The sequence below is a fragment of the Panthera onca genome, chromosome B3, assembly GCF_046562875.1.
Source record: "Panthera onca isolate mPanOnc1 chromosome B3, mPanOnc1 haplotype 2, whole genome shotgun sequence".
Taxonomy (NCBI): Eukaryota; Metazoa; Chordata; class Mammalia; order Carnivora; family Felidae; genus Panthera; species Panthera onca.
The window spans coordinates 65,894,918-65,910,727 of record NC_138344.1 but is presented as its reverse complement, the minus strand read 5'-3'; the positions used below and the strand labels follow the sequence as shown (position 1 = coordinate 65,910,727).

Genomic DNA, 15,810 nt, shown 5'->3' with positions numbered 1-15,810 from the left:
TGTATTATCTCCATGAGTGCTTAAATATATATTTTTAAAAATCTTCCACTTGCACTTACTATGTGCTAAAGGAAGAGAGAACGATGATGATTGATGCTGTGCACGTTATCTTTCATTGATTTAGAACTGAGCAGGAACTCGGTTACCTAATCCCTGTCTATACAGCACATGCACAGGCTTGCAATTAATATTTTATAGAATAAGTGGCTGAAAAAGTGCTTTAATATCTGTTGCAGTATTACTTTTGGTGTCATGAGGTATTAGCCATAATCTAGGCCTGATGAGCAAAAGAAACACAAGAAATATTGTCTCTAAGATGCTTTATATGTTAAAAAGAGTAGCTGGAAAAATTCATGTTGGGTATGTTTGTCTCATGTGTGGAATCGGATAGTTTTCCTTGAAAGCCAGATATTAAGGTTTTATTATTTTTATATGATAGATTTAGTGTAATCACCATACATGTAGTGTGATTTTTAAAAATATAACATGTATACATGGCCGTGTGTCTTTTCATGTGCCAATGTAGGATCCTTCTACAGATTGTTATTTTTTTCAACATGTGAAGCACTAAAAATAAGCCTTGAAGGGTATACATGTGATAACTGATCACAGAAACCATAAAGCACTCTACAGTGAATTAATTCCTCTTCTCCATTGTAAATGTGGTAATTTGTAAAGGTTCTATACAGACCCAAGTGTGCATTTTACACATCTGTTTGTATGTAGATATTTAAGTCTTCATAGTGTGGGGTGTTTTTTTAGGAAAAAAAAAAATCACAGAATATTGGATTACACGATCTTTGTCCCAGAATGGACAAAGATTTGACCAAGTAAAGTCCATTAAATAGTCTTATGTCAAGCTGGGGAGGGATGTTGAAGACAAGCCGGCAAAAAGTCTGTTTTAAGTCTTAGTATTCAATATTTTTATTAATGAACTGGACAATGGAGTTGAATGTGTTATAAGGTTGTTGATAATTTTAAGATAGGAGATCTCATAAATATTCTTTAATAGGGGCTAAGGAAAGTTGATAAATTAGGACAATGGCCTCAAATTAATGAATTAAATTTCAATATGTAAAAGGAGCAAGGTTTTTCATGTAAGGACAGCTGAAATGTTCAGCCTAGTGAAAGGGTAAATTAGATAGAAATCACCTTTTAAAATCTAATAAAAAATATTGGAAGTAAAAGCATAAACTCATGGCTTAGGTTAAAAAATTAAATATGCATACAGATGTGTGTGTGTGTGTGTGTGTGTGTGTGTGTGTGTGTGTGTGTATAGCACCCATATTTCCTAGTTCTGTCTGTTGAAGATAACTACAAACAATGAAGAAACCATCTTACAGAAAAAATCTAATCAGACATAGACTATATAATGGCTCAGAACCCGTTGGAATGGATGACCCATGATGCATCATCATGACATACGTCTTAGAACTATGGAGTTCTGATAGTGTTATGAAGTATCTGATCACATTGATCACTCAGATAGTGGCCAATATAGCATGGCCAAATCTGTTTTACTGTTTTGAAGCCACCAGATTTTCAGGACTGCTTGGTATTACTCTTAGCACCATCTGCTTATGGGTAGTCAGGCCCTCAGCATCATTTCTTTGCTTAGCCTAGCTTTTCTCTGTTTCCTTCCTGAGAACTAGAAGACCCCAACAGGGAGGAAGAGCCAAGGCTTAACTGAGTTCCAGGTCCTTTGAGTCCCTTGGTTCTGGGAACTGTGTTAGACTGGTTTGACCTTGGCTAACAAAGACCATGCATGCAGAAACATGGCCAAAGAGTCATTAGCACTTGCATACAAGTTCAGAATGGGGACTTAATATTGATGTGTCCCATCTAGTTCTCTGTGCTATAGGATCTAGAGATAATTATTTTACTGAAGCATACCCAAAGGTGATACTTAACTGATCTTTAAAATAAATGGGTTATGGAATGTTTAGCTGACTCCATGTAATGTTTTTAAGCATCTCCTTATCAGCATACAAAGAAGTTAATTTTATCTATGCACTTTAAGCATTTTAATGCTGAATTATTACATGTTTATTTACAGGTTAAAACATGAGAATTCAAAGCCTTGTGTGAAAGATTGTTATGGGCTGTTCTTTTACCTTGTAAATACCCCCTCACAGTGATTAATTAGATATAAAGTACTTTGCCAGGTAAACTTAGATCATTTTATTTTTTTTAATGTAATTTTTTTGGAGAGAGAGAGAGAGAGCAAGCAGGGGAGGAGGAGGAGGAGAGAGAGAGAGAGAGAGAGAGAGAGAGAGAGAGAGAGAGAGAGATTGATTCCCAAGCAGGCTCTACAGTATCAGTGCAGAGCCTGACATGGGGCTCCAACTCACGAACTATGAGATCATGACCTGAGCCGAAATCCAGAGTCCGGATGCTTAACTAAGTCACCCAGGTGCCCCCATAGATCATCATTTTAAGTGAACTGGAGAAAAATATTGGCATATAAATAAGCCTCTAATCTGATGTTTTCTTGTTTATATGTATATACATCTTGAATTTTGTTGCAGAGACATTACAAACATGTTTGTTATACTTTGAATCTTCTATAAGCCAAAGTAAGGTCTCTCCCTCTCTTTCTGTCTTTCTCATTCTGTTGGTTTCTAATCTGACCAGTACTCTGAAAAGACAAGGATTCTTTATTTTACATGTTAACCCTCCTTAAGAATTATGACTTCCCCGAAACTTTTTATCCCATTTAAAATTTTCCACCCATTGTGCTCTATATGTAATTTTATAAAATATATATTATATCTGACCTTTTTAAAAATAAATAACCTTGGGAGCGCCTGGGTGGCTCAGTTGGTTAAGCATCTGACTTTGGCTCCGATCATGATCTCACGGGCTCAGTGCTGACAGCTCAGAGCCTGGAGCCTTTTTTGGATTCTGTGTCTCCCTTTCTCTCTGCCCTTCCCCCACTTGCACTCTTTCACTCTCTCTTTCAAAAATAAATAAACATTAAATAAATAAATAAATAAATAAATACCCTTTCTCTGAACCCTAATAATTTTTTTACTTTCCTTGATCCATAATCACATACTGAGCAGTTGCTGTGGCACAGGATTTAACCCAGCACTATTGGAAAGAAAAAAAGAAGAGTCCTTTTCATTGAAGATTTGTGTATACTCATGGATTTATCCGATTTTATAGATTATCCATTTGCACTTCTACGGATAGGTACATTGTATTCAGAGAAATCAAAGTTGAATAAATGTTTACTTTTTCAAACTAAGAAATCTGTTTTATTCATACATTTATTCATTTATTCCAAAAACAAGTTACTGAGTCAGGTACTATCTTAGGAACTAGACATTAAATCAGGTGAAGTCCCTCCTTTCGTGAAGTTATGGTCTAATAGGGAGATAGGCTATAAGCAAATGAATACAGATAATTTCTAGCAATTCTTCAGAGTTCTTATAATTCTTTTATTATTCATGCATTCTTTTCAACTAATTTTTTAATTAATGTATTTTAAAGTTTAGTTTTTTGAGAGAGAGTGCGGGACACTCTCCTCTTTTGAGGAGAGACAGGGAGAGAGGGAGAGAGAGAATCTCAAGCAGGCTCTGCACCATCAGCGCAGAACCCGACATGGGGCTCGAACTCACGAACCATGAGATTGTGACCTGAGCCAAAATTAAGAGTCAGATGCTTAACCGGTTGAGCCACCCAGGCGCCCCTTTTTCAACTAATTTTTGTTGAGCGTGATCTCTACGCAAGTTAGCGCGAAGATGATGATAAGCGTTTCTGTATCCTCGGGTGCTCACAGTGATGTCACACAATACCACTTCCAACTCAATGAGAACATAGTTCCATCTCTTGGGCATCTTTGTAGGTATTCACTTGATTATACTGATAATGAAAATAAATGCATTCAAGGCTGTTGTCATGCTACTTCTATCAAACATTTGAAAGAAAGGTACAGATTATACTAAAACTCAAGAGCTACCCTTTACATATGAAGAAAATGCTGCTGGCTCATAAGCTACTTTTCCTGAAGTGGTGATAGAATTTTACTTACTCACCTGCTCGTGTTCACCGTTGCCTTCCTGTCACCATGTGCTTCCAGGATGGCTAGTTGAGTTCATTAGCTTGGCTGCCTTACCACTACACTAACCACTCTTTGCTTTTGGTGGTTCGGCACACAGATGTCTTTTAAGTGCTTACTTTGGGCAGGCACCATTAGGAACACAGGAATAGAGGTTGAATCAAACATGGAGCCTGCCAGGAAAATTTTAGATAAGTTTAAGTTTCAGGTAAGTTCATGGCAGTTCTTTCCAAGGAGAGTTAATATAGAACTAACATTTATAGGTCAGCATTTAAAGTCTGAGAAGATCACAAAGAACCTGCTGCCCACTCCTAGGCTGGGAGGCACAAAGTGCCCTCCTTCGCTCTTTCTCCTTCTCTCCAGCTGCTTTTGGGGAGTGCTTTTCTTGCACGATCCCAATGTACCGCACTCTCCCCCTTTCCCTTTCTCTGTCCTCCCTCCATAAAAAACGGCGCCCCACCTTCCTTGGCTTTTCTCTCCCCCAGCTCACCTCCCCACACCACATACCTGCTGCTGAGTTGTGTGGCTCAAGTTATGCAGATTGTTGTGTTAATCCCCAGATCAGTTTCCTAGGCATGCAAAATGGGTTTGCTGATCTAGTTGCGTTTCAGGGACGAGGCAAGCCTAGGGTCTCCATGCTGCTCTGCCCTTGGAACTCCCCTCTCCTGGAAAGGCTTCACAGGGAGCCCTTCTTAAACTCTGGGTTGACCCAGCAAGCACTGTGATCATCCATATCCCCTCTGCTAAGGGTTTGTTCCATTTCGGATATCAACAAAATAGAAAACCTATTTTAACTGCTGATAGAGATGTTTTGACTTTTATCTCTCAAATGATGAATAAGGCCATGTTTTGTTATTATTGCTTCCCCCTCCCCCATGCCCCCCCGCCTCCTTCTCATGGGTAAAGGCAGGGGAGGAAAGGAAAATAGTGGGACAAGAGGCAGGGGAGGAAAGAAAAATAGTGAGAAGACAATAAGACTGTTTGCACTGTCAGGGGGCTATGAAAGAGCTTATACCAAAGACTGGAGACAAACTGTTCATCCCCCGTGGGCTGGCATGTCTCTAGGTCAGAGGGACTTTCATTAGTGGCTTCCGCAGCCACTGACTGGTGCAAATTCTTATTACGTTTGGCTTAATAAGGATAGCTCTGGAGATATTTTATTCTTTCCAGTGAATGTCGCCCTGGTAGTGGAAGCTAACAATTATTTTGACTGACACCTGAGAGGCATTTGCTTTATCCCCACCTCGCCCTCCCATGTTTGGGCTTGCCTTATGACAAACCAGCAGATTTTACGTGGGTGCTTTTCTAGCATTCGTGTATTACTCTGTGGGATTCCAGGAGGGTATAATCTGTAAAGCCAGGTAGGCTTAGTGAGGGATGTCCTTTGCTGTAAAAAAATTAGGATCTTTGTTTCTAAGAGTTCATCTGCTCCTGCTGCTTTATTCCCCACCTGAAACAGTAATGCTCTGCTGGGGAAGTGATTATGATGTGACAAACGGGGGATTGTGACTTCAGGTGAAGAACCGGCAGCAGGAACAGATGAGATTTAGAGTACTAAGGTTGTGTTTATGTGCAGATGTTAGCAGTAGAGAATAAGGGACTAGGAATAAAACACATGATTATCTAGGCTAAAGAGAACTGACCTGGTTGGTATTTCATAAGGTATCAACTATTTAGGAGTGTCTGGGTGGTTCAGGCAGTCAAGTGTCCAACTCTTGATTTCGGCTCAGGTTATGGCCTCACGATCGAGCCCCTCGTTGGGCTCCAGGCATGGAGCCTGCTTAAGGTCCTCTCACTCCCTCTCCCTCCTCCCCTCCCCCATGCATGCACACACGCATGCTCTCTCTCTCTCTAAAAAAAAAAAGAAAAAAGGTATCAACTATTTAAATTCCTAGCTCTCCAAAGGTTACAAAGTAAGATACAATTTTCAGAATAACAAGAATAGGATACTGGAGATGGGATATGGGGAATTGGGTCCTGTTCTTCCTTCCTGAGGAAATTGTTGGGATTCAGGATCATCTTATTCCCCTTATTAAATATGCTTGTGTGTGCTTCTCCCTGGGACCAAGGGAAGAGAACCGTGGACATACATATATGCTGCTAGAACACCACATGCTCCCTGGAGCTTTGACAACAGGTTACTCTGTGCACCTGCTATATAGTAGTCTTTCTGCTCTGGGCCCTTCCCTTGCCGTGGCCCTGGTTAGATAACTCACGTCTGCTGCTTGTCTGCTACCCTGGCCACTGAAGAGATATTGGAACTCTTTTGGTTGTGACGAAAGTGTAATCGAAAAATTATATATACACACACACAAGGAGAACTTATTGGTTCAGCAGTATACTTGGAAAATCCAAAAGAGAGAAGTTTGTTTCTGGCGTGTGTAGAATCCAGAACACAGAAAATAATGTCATCAGCCTCTCTTTTCCCCCTATTATGTTCTGCTTTTTTAAGTGTTGGCTTCATTCTCAGGCAACAAAGATGATCCCTGGCAGTCACTAGTTTGTTTATTCCTTAGACTCGGAGAAAAGTTGTTGATTCTCTTTTGTCCCATAATGAATCTGAGGAAGGACTCTAATCAGCTAGTCTGGGTCAGGTGTCCACCCCTGAGGCTGATAGTTGGGGGTCACAGTACCGGTCACCAGAATCACATTGTAAGTAGGATGGAAGTCCCAAACAGGATGGGATGCAGGACGAAAACTCAAAACATCTCCACAGAAAATTAACTACAGGTTGGAGCGTTAGTCTCCATAAACCAAAGGCATTGAGAGTCAAATCTGATCCTGCTGTAGTAAGATTGGCTTCGTGTGTGTGTGTGTGTGTGTGTGTGTGTGTGTGTGTGTGTGTGTAGAAGATCCATTTTGTGACTCAGAACTGCTACTGTTCCTTTCTTCACCGATATTGGTTCTGGGACAGATGGAACTGGCCCTGCAGAAGGCTCTAACATCAATGACTACAGCTAGCAGAGCTGGGGCAAAGGCTAATCATCCATTCCTTGGAATTTTGGAGTTGGAAAGTGTTGTAGTGCCCATCGAATGCCCCCTGTTCTGTTTGGAGGAAACTGGCCCCAGGCCATAGCCTGTGCCTTTCCAACCACTTGCCCTGTATTCTTTTTACTCTGCCATTCTGATTCGTCCCTTCTTTTGTGGCATTACACCAAAAGAATTTAGAATGTGGTGTAAAATATAGAAGACTTCTACTTTTGTTGTTCATATTCATATTGTCTGTCTCCACAGCCACCAGTCGGCAGGGACCAGCCTGCTCAGCTCCACTTTGCACTGTCCCAGCTTTGTGACCTCCCATTTGTCTCCTATCTTTAGGGCATTTCAATTTTCACTAGTATTGTCCCCTGAAGACATAAGCAAAGGACGAGGTCAGAGCAGTCAGTTGTATTCCTTAGTAGTAGCTTTGATAAGAGGCTTTGGGGGAAGAGGTTGAAACTAATGGCTGTAATGAAATTTTGGGTTCTCTAAAGATTTCATTTATCTGTGCTGTGGGTCTCCCCATGAAATGCATATCTGTTCTGTGTCTCTGTGCACATAGTTTGCATATCATAGTAACATCTATTACTGAAACCTTGCTGACTTCTTAAACTGGGTAGAAAACTGTGAAACTCTTTGAGAACATAAAAATATGGGATGGGGCGGGGGGCCCATAGCTCCAAGTATTGAATGAGAGTTTGGTGGGGGGGGGGGAACACAAGAAAACAAAATGCGAGAATAGAAAAGATTCCATCAACACATACGAAAACTACAATATATCTTTTGCCCTTCTTCAATTTAGTAGAAATTTAATAGGTGTTAAAATTCTTTTTATCAAAGAATGTATTTTAGCCTAGCATTTTAGAAGCCTTTTGACAAATTCATAGATAAAAGGCCTGGTCAGAATGTTACTTTTCATTTTCAGGCGTTGTGAACTGGAATTTTGCATAATTTTCCTGGGAATAACTGTATTTCTTAACATTTTAAAGTCTTTTAATAAAACAAACAAAAGAAAACCTCTTACTTTTCCTTGGTACTCCTCATGCCCTTTTATGATTCTTAAGTATATGTTAACTAGTTTCAGATGTGTTTTGTTCTCTGACTCAAAATCAGCCCTTTATTTTAGAAAAAGAAATTGTGTAATTAGTACTTAATTGCTTTGGATATTTTGGGGCATTTAGAGGAGAGGGTAATTAAAAGGCCAGAGAAATTAAACTTTCACAGTGTTCTTTAAGTATGTGTAAATTCCTGTTTTAAATACCCTGCAAAGGCAGGCCTGACAACCTAAAAATAAATGAAGACCTGAGATGCTTTTAAAAATTTAACCTCAGTTTTATCTGTGGATGCAGTTTCATTGATTTTTTTAAAATTTCAATTGGAGAGAGGACCACCGAAATGCTAGAAATCGAGAGATTATGTAGTTCATTTCCTTTTCAGGCACATGTAACCTAAATACTATCAGACAATGGCCATCACTTCTTCCGTGCTTTAAGATCTTCCAGCAGGAAAATAAGAATTTTTCCCCTACTTCATAAGTGTCACACATGATCAAATTTAATTAAAAGAGGTATATGGTCTGTTAGGACCAACTAGAATGTGGTTGAAGCAGGTTTTTACCTGTGTCTTTAGCTATCCAAGAGGCCTAGGTCTTGGTGAGTCATTTAACTCCTCTGGGCCATTTATATCATGTACAAATTGGAATACTGGACTAGTAATCTCTAAGACTTTTCAGGCTCAGAAATACTGTGGTTTGTGAGTCACACACATTATCTAAAAAATCCTGCATTTTGTGGATCTTGAGGCTAAGAAGGCTGCTTTAAGCAAGAATATTCTGTTAATTTTGATAGTGAATGCTTGAACTGTGACATTAAGCAACTCAGTAGTTATGAAATATATTGGGTATTTTTAACATGTACCTTAAATATGAGCCTTACTTCCAATTTCCTATATTCACTGCATAAGATAGGTACACAGGATTGGAGGTTGATTTCATATTGATCTCCAACATTTTGGGAAGCTGTACTGAAAGTGCTGTTTTTAAAACATTGTTATTCCTCTTTTTTGCCCTTTCTAGTTAATTTTATTCTTTTTTTTTTTTTTTTTTTTTTTTTCCCACTCAAAGTATGAGGTTACTTAAACAGTCAGTTTTCCATTTGGGAAGTTCAAAGAATCTTAAGTAGCCATTTGGCTCCATTATGTACAAAGAGCTATAAGAACCTCGATGAAATGTATAATTCTCAAGGAAAATATAGATTGCAAAACTGACTGTAAAAGAGATAAAAATCTAAACAGATTGATAGCTATCAAAGAAATGGGAAAAGTAACCAAAGGGCTGCCCACCAGAGTAGCACCAGGCCCAGATTGTTTTCTGTGAGGAATTCTACCCATATTTTAAGGAATGGATAATTCCAATGTTATTTAAAATACTGTAGATCAAAGACAAAAGTAGAAAAACTTCCCATGAGTGTTAAGGAAAGGGAGGCAGTTCCTTCTTTGATGATCAAGATGAACCTCAGAGCAAACAGTTGGGACCAAGGATGAAAGATAGCAGTAAGAGGTATCAAATAAAACCTTGAACTTTGGGCCACATTTTTTTTTTTTTTTTTTTTTTTTTTTTGTCTCTGTGTCTTGTTGATTAATGGAAAGTTAAATCAGGAGAGAAAATTATTAAGTCAGTCTAGTTAGGCTTTGTAGAAGGCATGGATATTCTTTAAAATGTACTTGTATTTTATTCAGTTTAGCTTTTTGAACATTAAATACAAAGCATATGTTGGTGGTAAGAGTGAGGCAATGAATAGGTTTTAAAAAATGAAAAGGAAACATTTCCCGTTCTCAGACTAGAGGCTTCATGCCCGGTCTATGGAAAATAGGGAGTAAGCACCATAAGACAAGGGAAGGAAGAAAGAGTGAAGCAGAAGGGAAGCAATGTGGGCTGATGATTGAGCATAATCTCTAGATCATGGAGTTGGAACCATGACAAGATAGTCAGAATGTAAATCCATACCCAATGGTTTGGGTAATCTAGTGGTAAGGAATCTTTTTAGGCTGGGGGGCCAGGAAATGAGCATAAAGACCAGGAAATCAGGCCAGATGGATGGGGCTGACCTTAAAAATCTCCCCATAGGATGATCCATGATAGAAACTTTTCCTGGGGCCTAAACCAGGTGAAGAAGGCCACCTGCTCATAATGCTACTCCCTATTCTTGTGCTGTCATTTCCTCTGAACTTTGCCCACATCATTCTATGGGCAAAGTTAAAATAGGCAGAGAGGGAAAGGTTAATACCTGAGGTCCCTGGGTGGGGGAAAACACATATTTTGGAACAATGCTGGGAGCATTTGAAAACAGCAAACCCCCTCGGGCGTAAAGTTCCTCTTAAGAATGTAATAGACACCATCTACTCCCCCTCAGGATCTCCTCAGGAATTTGACAATCAAAATACCTAACTAAAAAAAGTATCCATAAAACTTACGTTACACAAGGGACAGTATGACCAGTTTGACTCCTCACACAATGGAGTCAAGCCAATCAGGAATGGACAACCTAGCACCTAGAGTTATTCAGCCAGTTAGGGTAGAACCTGAGAAGGAAGGAGGGGGAAGGGAAGGGGTGCTGACTAGAACCTTGTACAACAATGACCCTTGCCTAAAGTAGCAGACATTCATTTTCAAATGGCCCCTCTCTGTAAAGAGAGCTTTCCTTCTATTCTTACTTTCTAATCTTATACTCTAATAAACTTTTTCCTGCTGCTCATTTTGTGTCCACCTCTTCATTCTAAGCAGCGAGACAGCGAATCTCATGTATTGAGGTGAAAAATCCTGCAACAATTCTCTCTTCCTTTTTTGGGAAATCTAGGATGAAAGAAACAATGTGAAGGTTGAAACAGGAATGGTAAGGCAGTGAGACTTTAGTAAATAAAAGAATGGGGTAGAGACCCAATAAATAACATGGTATTTCAGACATGTGGAATAACCTCTTTACTCTCAATATATATATATATGATATCACTAGTGGTGACACAGACTTCTAGAAGCTATCCTTTGGGTACAGTTACTATCCGATCAACTTCCTACTGAGAAGGCTGGGGCGGGGGGGGGGGTGGCGGAGAGGGGGAGAATGGAGTGAGAAAGTTCATGGTTACACTTGAAAGTTCTCCACTGAAAAATGGGAAGATTCTCTAGCCTCACCTGATGTTTTCTGCCCATGGTTTAGGGGTGTGTGTGTGTGTGTGTGTGTGTGTGTGTGTGTGTACTTTCACATTAAGTGACAGCGTTTCAATTGTAAGTATTGTGTTGGTAATTTTGGTGCAGTGAACAGGAGTGCAACATGTACCTCCAAAGGGGTTTTAATATGTGCATTTGGATTGGTTGGTGACCTTTGAAATTTTGTTTTGAGCTGCTGTCAGAAACATAATCATTTTTCTTTCTGAAACAGATTTTAACATCTGCAAAGGTTGATCAAGCTAGGATAGTTTTAATGAAATATTAATCTCTGTTTTTTAATGTCAACCCAGCTTTGAAAACTGTTCATCAGCTATAATAACATCACCTCAAGGCACTTGAGTTGCTTTTAATAAATGTCTTTTCCAGTGAATATTCTTGTTGTGGCCAGTGTATCGAGAGGATAAAAATTTTTCCCAGTCTGGTTCATCTGCAGTCCAGTCTTCCAAATTCTCTTGTTTTTAAAGTAAAATTACTTAAATTTGTATTTTCTTATCTCAGTAGTTAAGATTTTTTATATTTCAAGGAGGGGAGATTGTTGTGAATTCTGGCATTAATCCTTCAAAGTCTGGATAAAGGACATTGGCTTTTAACAAAATTTAACTTAAATATCTAGTTTAAATATGTCTTGTCATTAAAAGGTTATTTACGTTTAAAATGCTGACCTTTCAAGATGTACACAAGAGTGTTCTAAAACAGAGTTTCTGAACATTGGCCATGAAACCACTGTCTTGGGCTGACAAATGGATTGGAAATAAGCTACCCAACACTGGGAATGGGCCATTAATTTTAATCAAAGGTGATGCAGGAAGGCGAATGGGATGCATGACAATGTCAACAGCCCAGTAGGTGTTAAGAGACCACACAGCCTTCCTTGTTACTTGGTTGGGCCATTAGTTGAGGTTGGGTGAAGACAGAAAGCCATGTCTGGAATTGAATGACCAGGTCACTCCAAAATCTAATGGAGAACTCTTCATTTCAGAAATCACATTGTAATGCCATTAGAAGTCAAGGACAGCATTTAGAAAATACTGGAAGTTTTTTTTTTTTTTTTAAACCAAGCACCTTGCTAGTTTTTTCCAACTTTCTCAGGCCCCCTGTTTTCCTGCCTCCCTTCCTTCTGAATGGATCATTGATATTTACAGAGGATCAAGAAATCGAACAGACTTACAAAAAAAATCTCAAAGCCCGTTTGCTTTTCAGAATTACATATTGTTAGTTGTAAAACTCTGTTAAATGCCAGAAACAATAGCATACCAAAGGAATTAAGCAGGGCAATTAATTCTCTGTAGTGATCTTATTGTCCTTGTCCCTTTCTGTGTTCTTGTGTGTAGGGATAGTTTTACTAATTGAAACTAAACTTTCTTAATTGCTCTAATGAAAACATTTGCTTTATAATTGTAAAGGCCACTGTGCTTGTGCCTCACTGTAAATTGCCAATATTGGCTGATAGCATTAGTGATATTCATAGTGGTGAAAGCCTTTTCTTTTAATCAGTAAGTATATTTCATTATTTTGAGTATTTTCAATTACAAAAAAGGTAGCAGATGACAGCTTGAATTAATGATATTTATAATAAAGACATAAAAATGCAGAAGGGACAAAGAGGCATTTTTTTTAATCTATGCTTCAGGTTTGTTAAGAAAGTTCATTTATTCTGACACCGCATTGCATGCCTAAGAAAGATATGTATGACTGCATTAGTAATTTTTATACATTTTTAAGAAAAAAAAAGCAATTATATTGCTGTCTTGTTAATGGAACACTGTTAGAAGTAACAGTATTTGTTTTTCCTGTAGATGAAGATCAGCTCCGTGCCAAGGGTTATGACAAAACACCAGACTTTATTTTACAAGTTCCAGTTGGTAAGTCCTTAAACTCTCTTCTGCATTTTTTTTATAGAGAAAGGGGGTGTGTTTCCTCCGTAGACTTTTTGTTTTGTTTTTTACTTTTTGTTAATATTAGCAAATGTAACCAGAGTAGATTAGCTTTAAATGGGTGAAATTGTTGGAAAGGATTGTTTTACAATTACAGACAATAATAGATTCAGAAGAAATCTCTGCCTTGAAAACGTTTACCTCAATTTGGGAAATAAGCATATCCTCTGAAGACATTTGGGGTGCCATTTTCAAGGCATCTCTCTCAATTCTGAATTTTTCCACATGGTTCTGTTGAGAAGCCAGGCTGGCTTGCTTTGGTTTGCTTTCCCGTTACTTGCCCACTTACAGAGGCAGTGTCAAAGTAGGAGAGGTGCTTTCGAAGAGGATGATGTAAATCAAAGGGATATGATTATTGCATTAACGTTCCTCATAAGGAACACATACGATGTGTTGTTTTCTAATTACATCCGTAGATGACAGCAAGGGCTAAGCCTCCGCTTGCTAATTTGAAGTACAGAGAGGCCTAGACAGAGTTCAGTATTTTCAGTCTTCCCTTCTCTTTGCTCTGTATTAGTAATGCTTTGTCCCTTAGCTGTAGAAGGGCACATAATTCACTGGATTGAAAGCAAAGCCTCATTTGGTGATGAATGTAGCCACCATGCCTACCTGCATGACCAGTTCTGGAGCTACTGGAATAGGTAAGGTCCCATTATTTTTCTCTTAAGATAAACGATACTCAGCTGAAATCTCATTAGAAAAAATATTTTGTTTAGCTGGTAAAAATGCTCGTAGCCTTTGTTTCTGGTAAGTACAGAGACTTGATTAATGTATTCATTTCAGATAATTTAAACTTCTCTGCTTTCATAATGTTGCTTCATTTTTTAAAAGTAAAAATCTCTGCATAAGGTCAAAATTAGTATATACTCCCACATTCCATTTTATAGCGATAATATTGGCATCACTAAAACCAGAAGTAATAAGATATGGGGCGTATTACGATATCGACACTAACTTTTTTTCTTTTTGATGTGAAATTTATGCATACTCTCAGACCTTTAAAAATACCTTACCCTTAGCTCTGTGAGGATAGTGTACAAATGATGTGAAAGATCAAAATGATTTACCTTCCAACAGAAAACAGTTTACCTACCAACTTCAAGGCATGGAAATCTTAGTGATTAAGGGAAAAGGTCGGAGGGTCGGAGGGGAGGATGCTTTTGTTATTGAATACCCACCATTCAATATGTGCCTGGGCCTCCACATTCTCTGTTAATCTTCACAAGGAAGTTACTTCTCCTACTTTATACATAACTGATTCTCAGAGAGAAAGTATATGCCTTACAGTTAGTTATCATGCATTTGTCTTTCTCACTCCCAAACCCATGCCCTCTCCAGCGCCTCTCTGTAGTCATTTATAGTACCACTGTTGAAACGTTGGCTTTTTCTAGTATTGAAGTCCCAAGTTTTCACCCCACACATTTCCCCCCGCTTAGAACAGGAGGTAGGGCAAGCAGTAACCTTCCTAGATTAACTCTGTTCCTCAGTCACTGGCCAAGAATACAGTAAGACGACAACACTGGCCCAGATCATTAAGGAATGAGACAGTAACATCTGTGGACAATAGTCTTGTCCTGTGGAAGAAAACAAAACAAAAGAAAACAGTGACAGGCTACAGAATTTGGTATCATATTGTTACTCAGCTTTACAAAAGGCCAGCAGACCTCGTCCGTGACAGCTGTGCTAAACTAAGCCCACTTTTTGCCATGGTAACAATGATCATGACAAAATGCTGAATGTAATGGCTTTCTTGATTTTCTTGTGTAATTGTGCGTAGCATCCGAGCTTTACTTTACAGGGATGGAGGAGGAAAGTGCAAAATGTTTTAGAAATCAATGCTGCTTCAGCGTTCCCTGTCTTTTATTCAGCCATTATTCAAATTAGTAGTAATGTGGCAAATTGAATTTTAGATTTTTAGCAATTTTCTGAGTTCGAAATAGTAAAGAAAGAATCATCTTTGATGCTATAGGGAAAGCAATGGCAAGAAAATCAAATTGTGTAAGTTTAGTTTGCTAAAGCATTTTTAAAAACTGATAAAATCATTATGCACGGAGACCGTGTCCCCACTTTGGTGCTGGTCAAGCCTTTCATGGGGAACAATAACAAATTGAATTCCAAAGAGTAGAGCTTGCTTAAAAATTCCAAAATCATATTTTCTTTCTAAAATAACTCTACATGTATTGAGTGCCTACTGTGTACCTAGCACTCTCTATTTTAGAGGCTGGTTAAATAATCTAGTCAGTAATCAGCCTTCTATACATTGTTGACCTGGCTGGAGGACATGTGAGCTATAGATAATTTAATACAGTTGCCTTTGGACTGGATTTTAGATTATTCTGCTGTGTGCTACTTTTTCTATTTCAGTGATGCTTTACTTACATGATTATTGGTTTACATTCCCTAACCATTTTCTTTGAATATACACCAGCTACTGGGCATGATTCATTTAGGGCATATTGTGTGATAAAGGAAAAGTAGCCCTTGGTTTTGAATCATTCTAGGTCATCCAAGGAGAAAATACTCTACACAGAATTCAGTAGTTTTACCAAATGTCTGCGGAGAGGCCAAGAAATGGAAGTAGTGGTGACATCCAAAATGGAACACAGAGGCAA

At 38.6% G+C, this 15,810-nt stretch overlaps 1 protein-coding gene across 6 annotated transcripts in view; it reads left to right on the top strand.

Annotated features, from left to right (window-relative positions):
• The window catches only part of CDIN1 (CDAN1 interacting nuclease 1), a 279,639-nt gene that overhangs the window by 99,790 nt on the left and 164,039 nt on the right, over window positions 1-15,810 (top strand). For all 6 annotated transcript variants that reach the window (XM_060619003.3, XM_060619004.3, XM_060618999.3 and 3 more), the window contains 2 exons: window positions 13,061-13,126; window positions 13,734-13,839. In XM_060619003.3, the coding sequence (XP_060474986.1) occupies window positions 13,061-13,126; window positions 13,734-13,839 (172 nt within the window). The remainder of the gene's footprint in view (window positions 1-13,060; window positions 13,127-13,733; window positions 13,840-15,810) is intronic.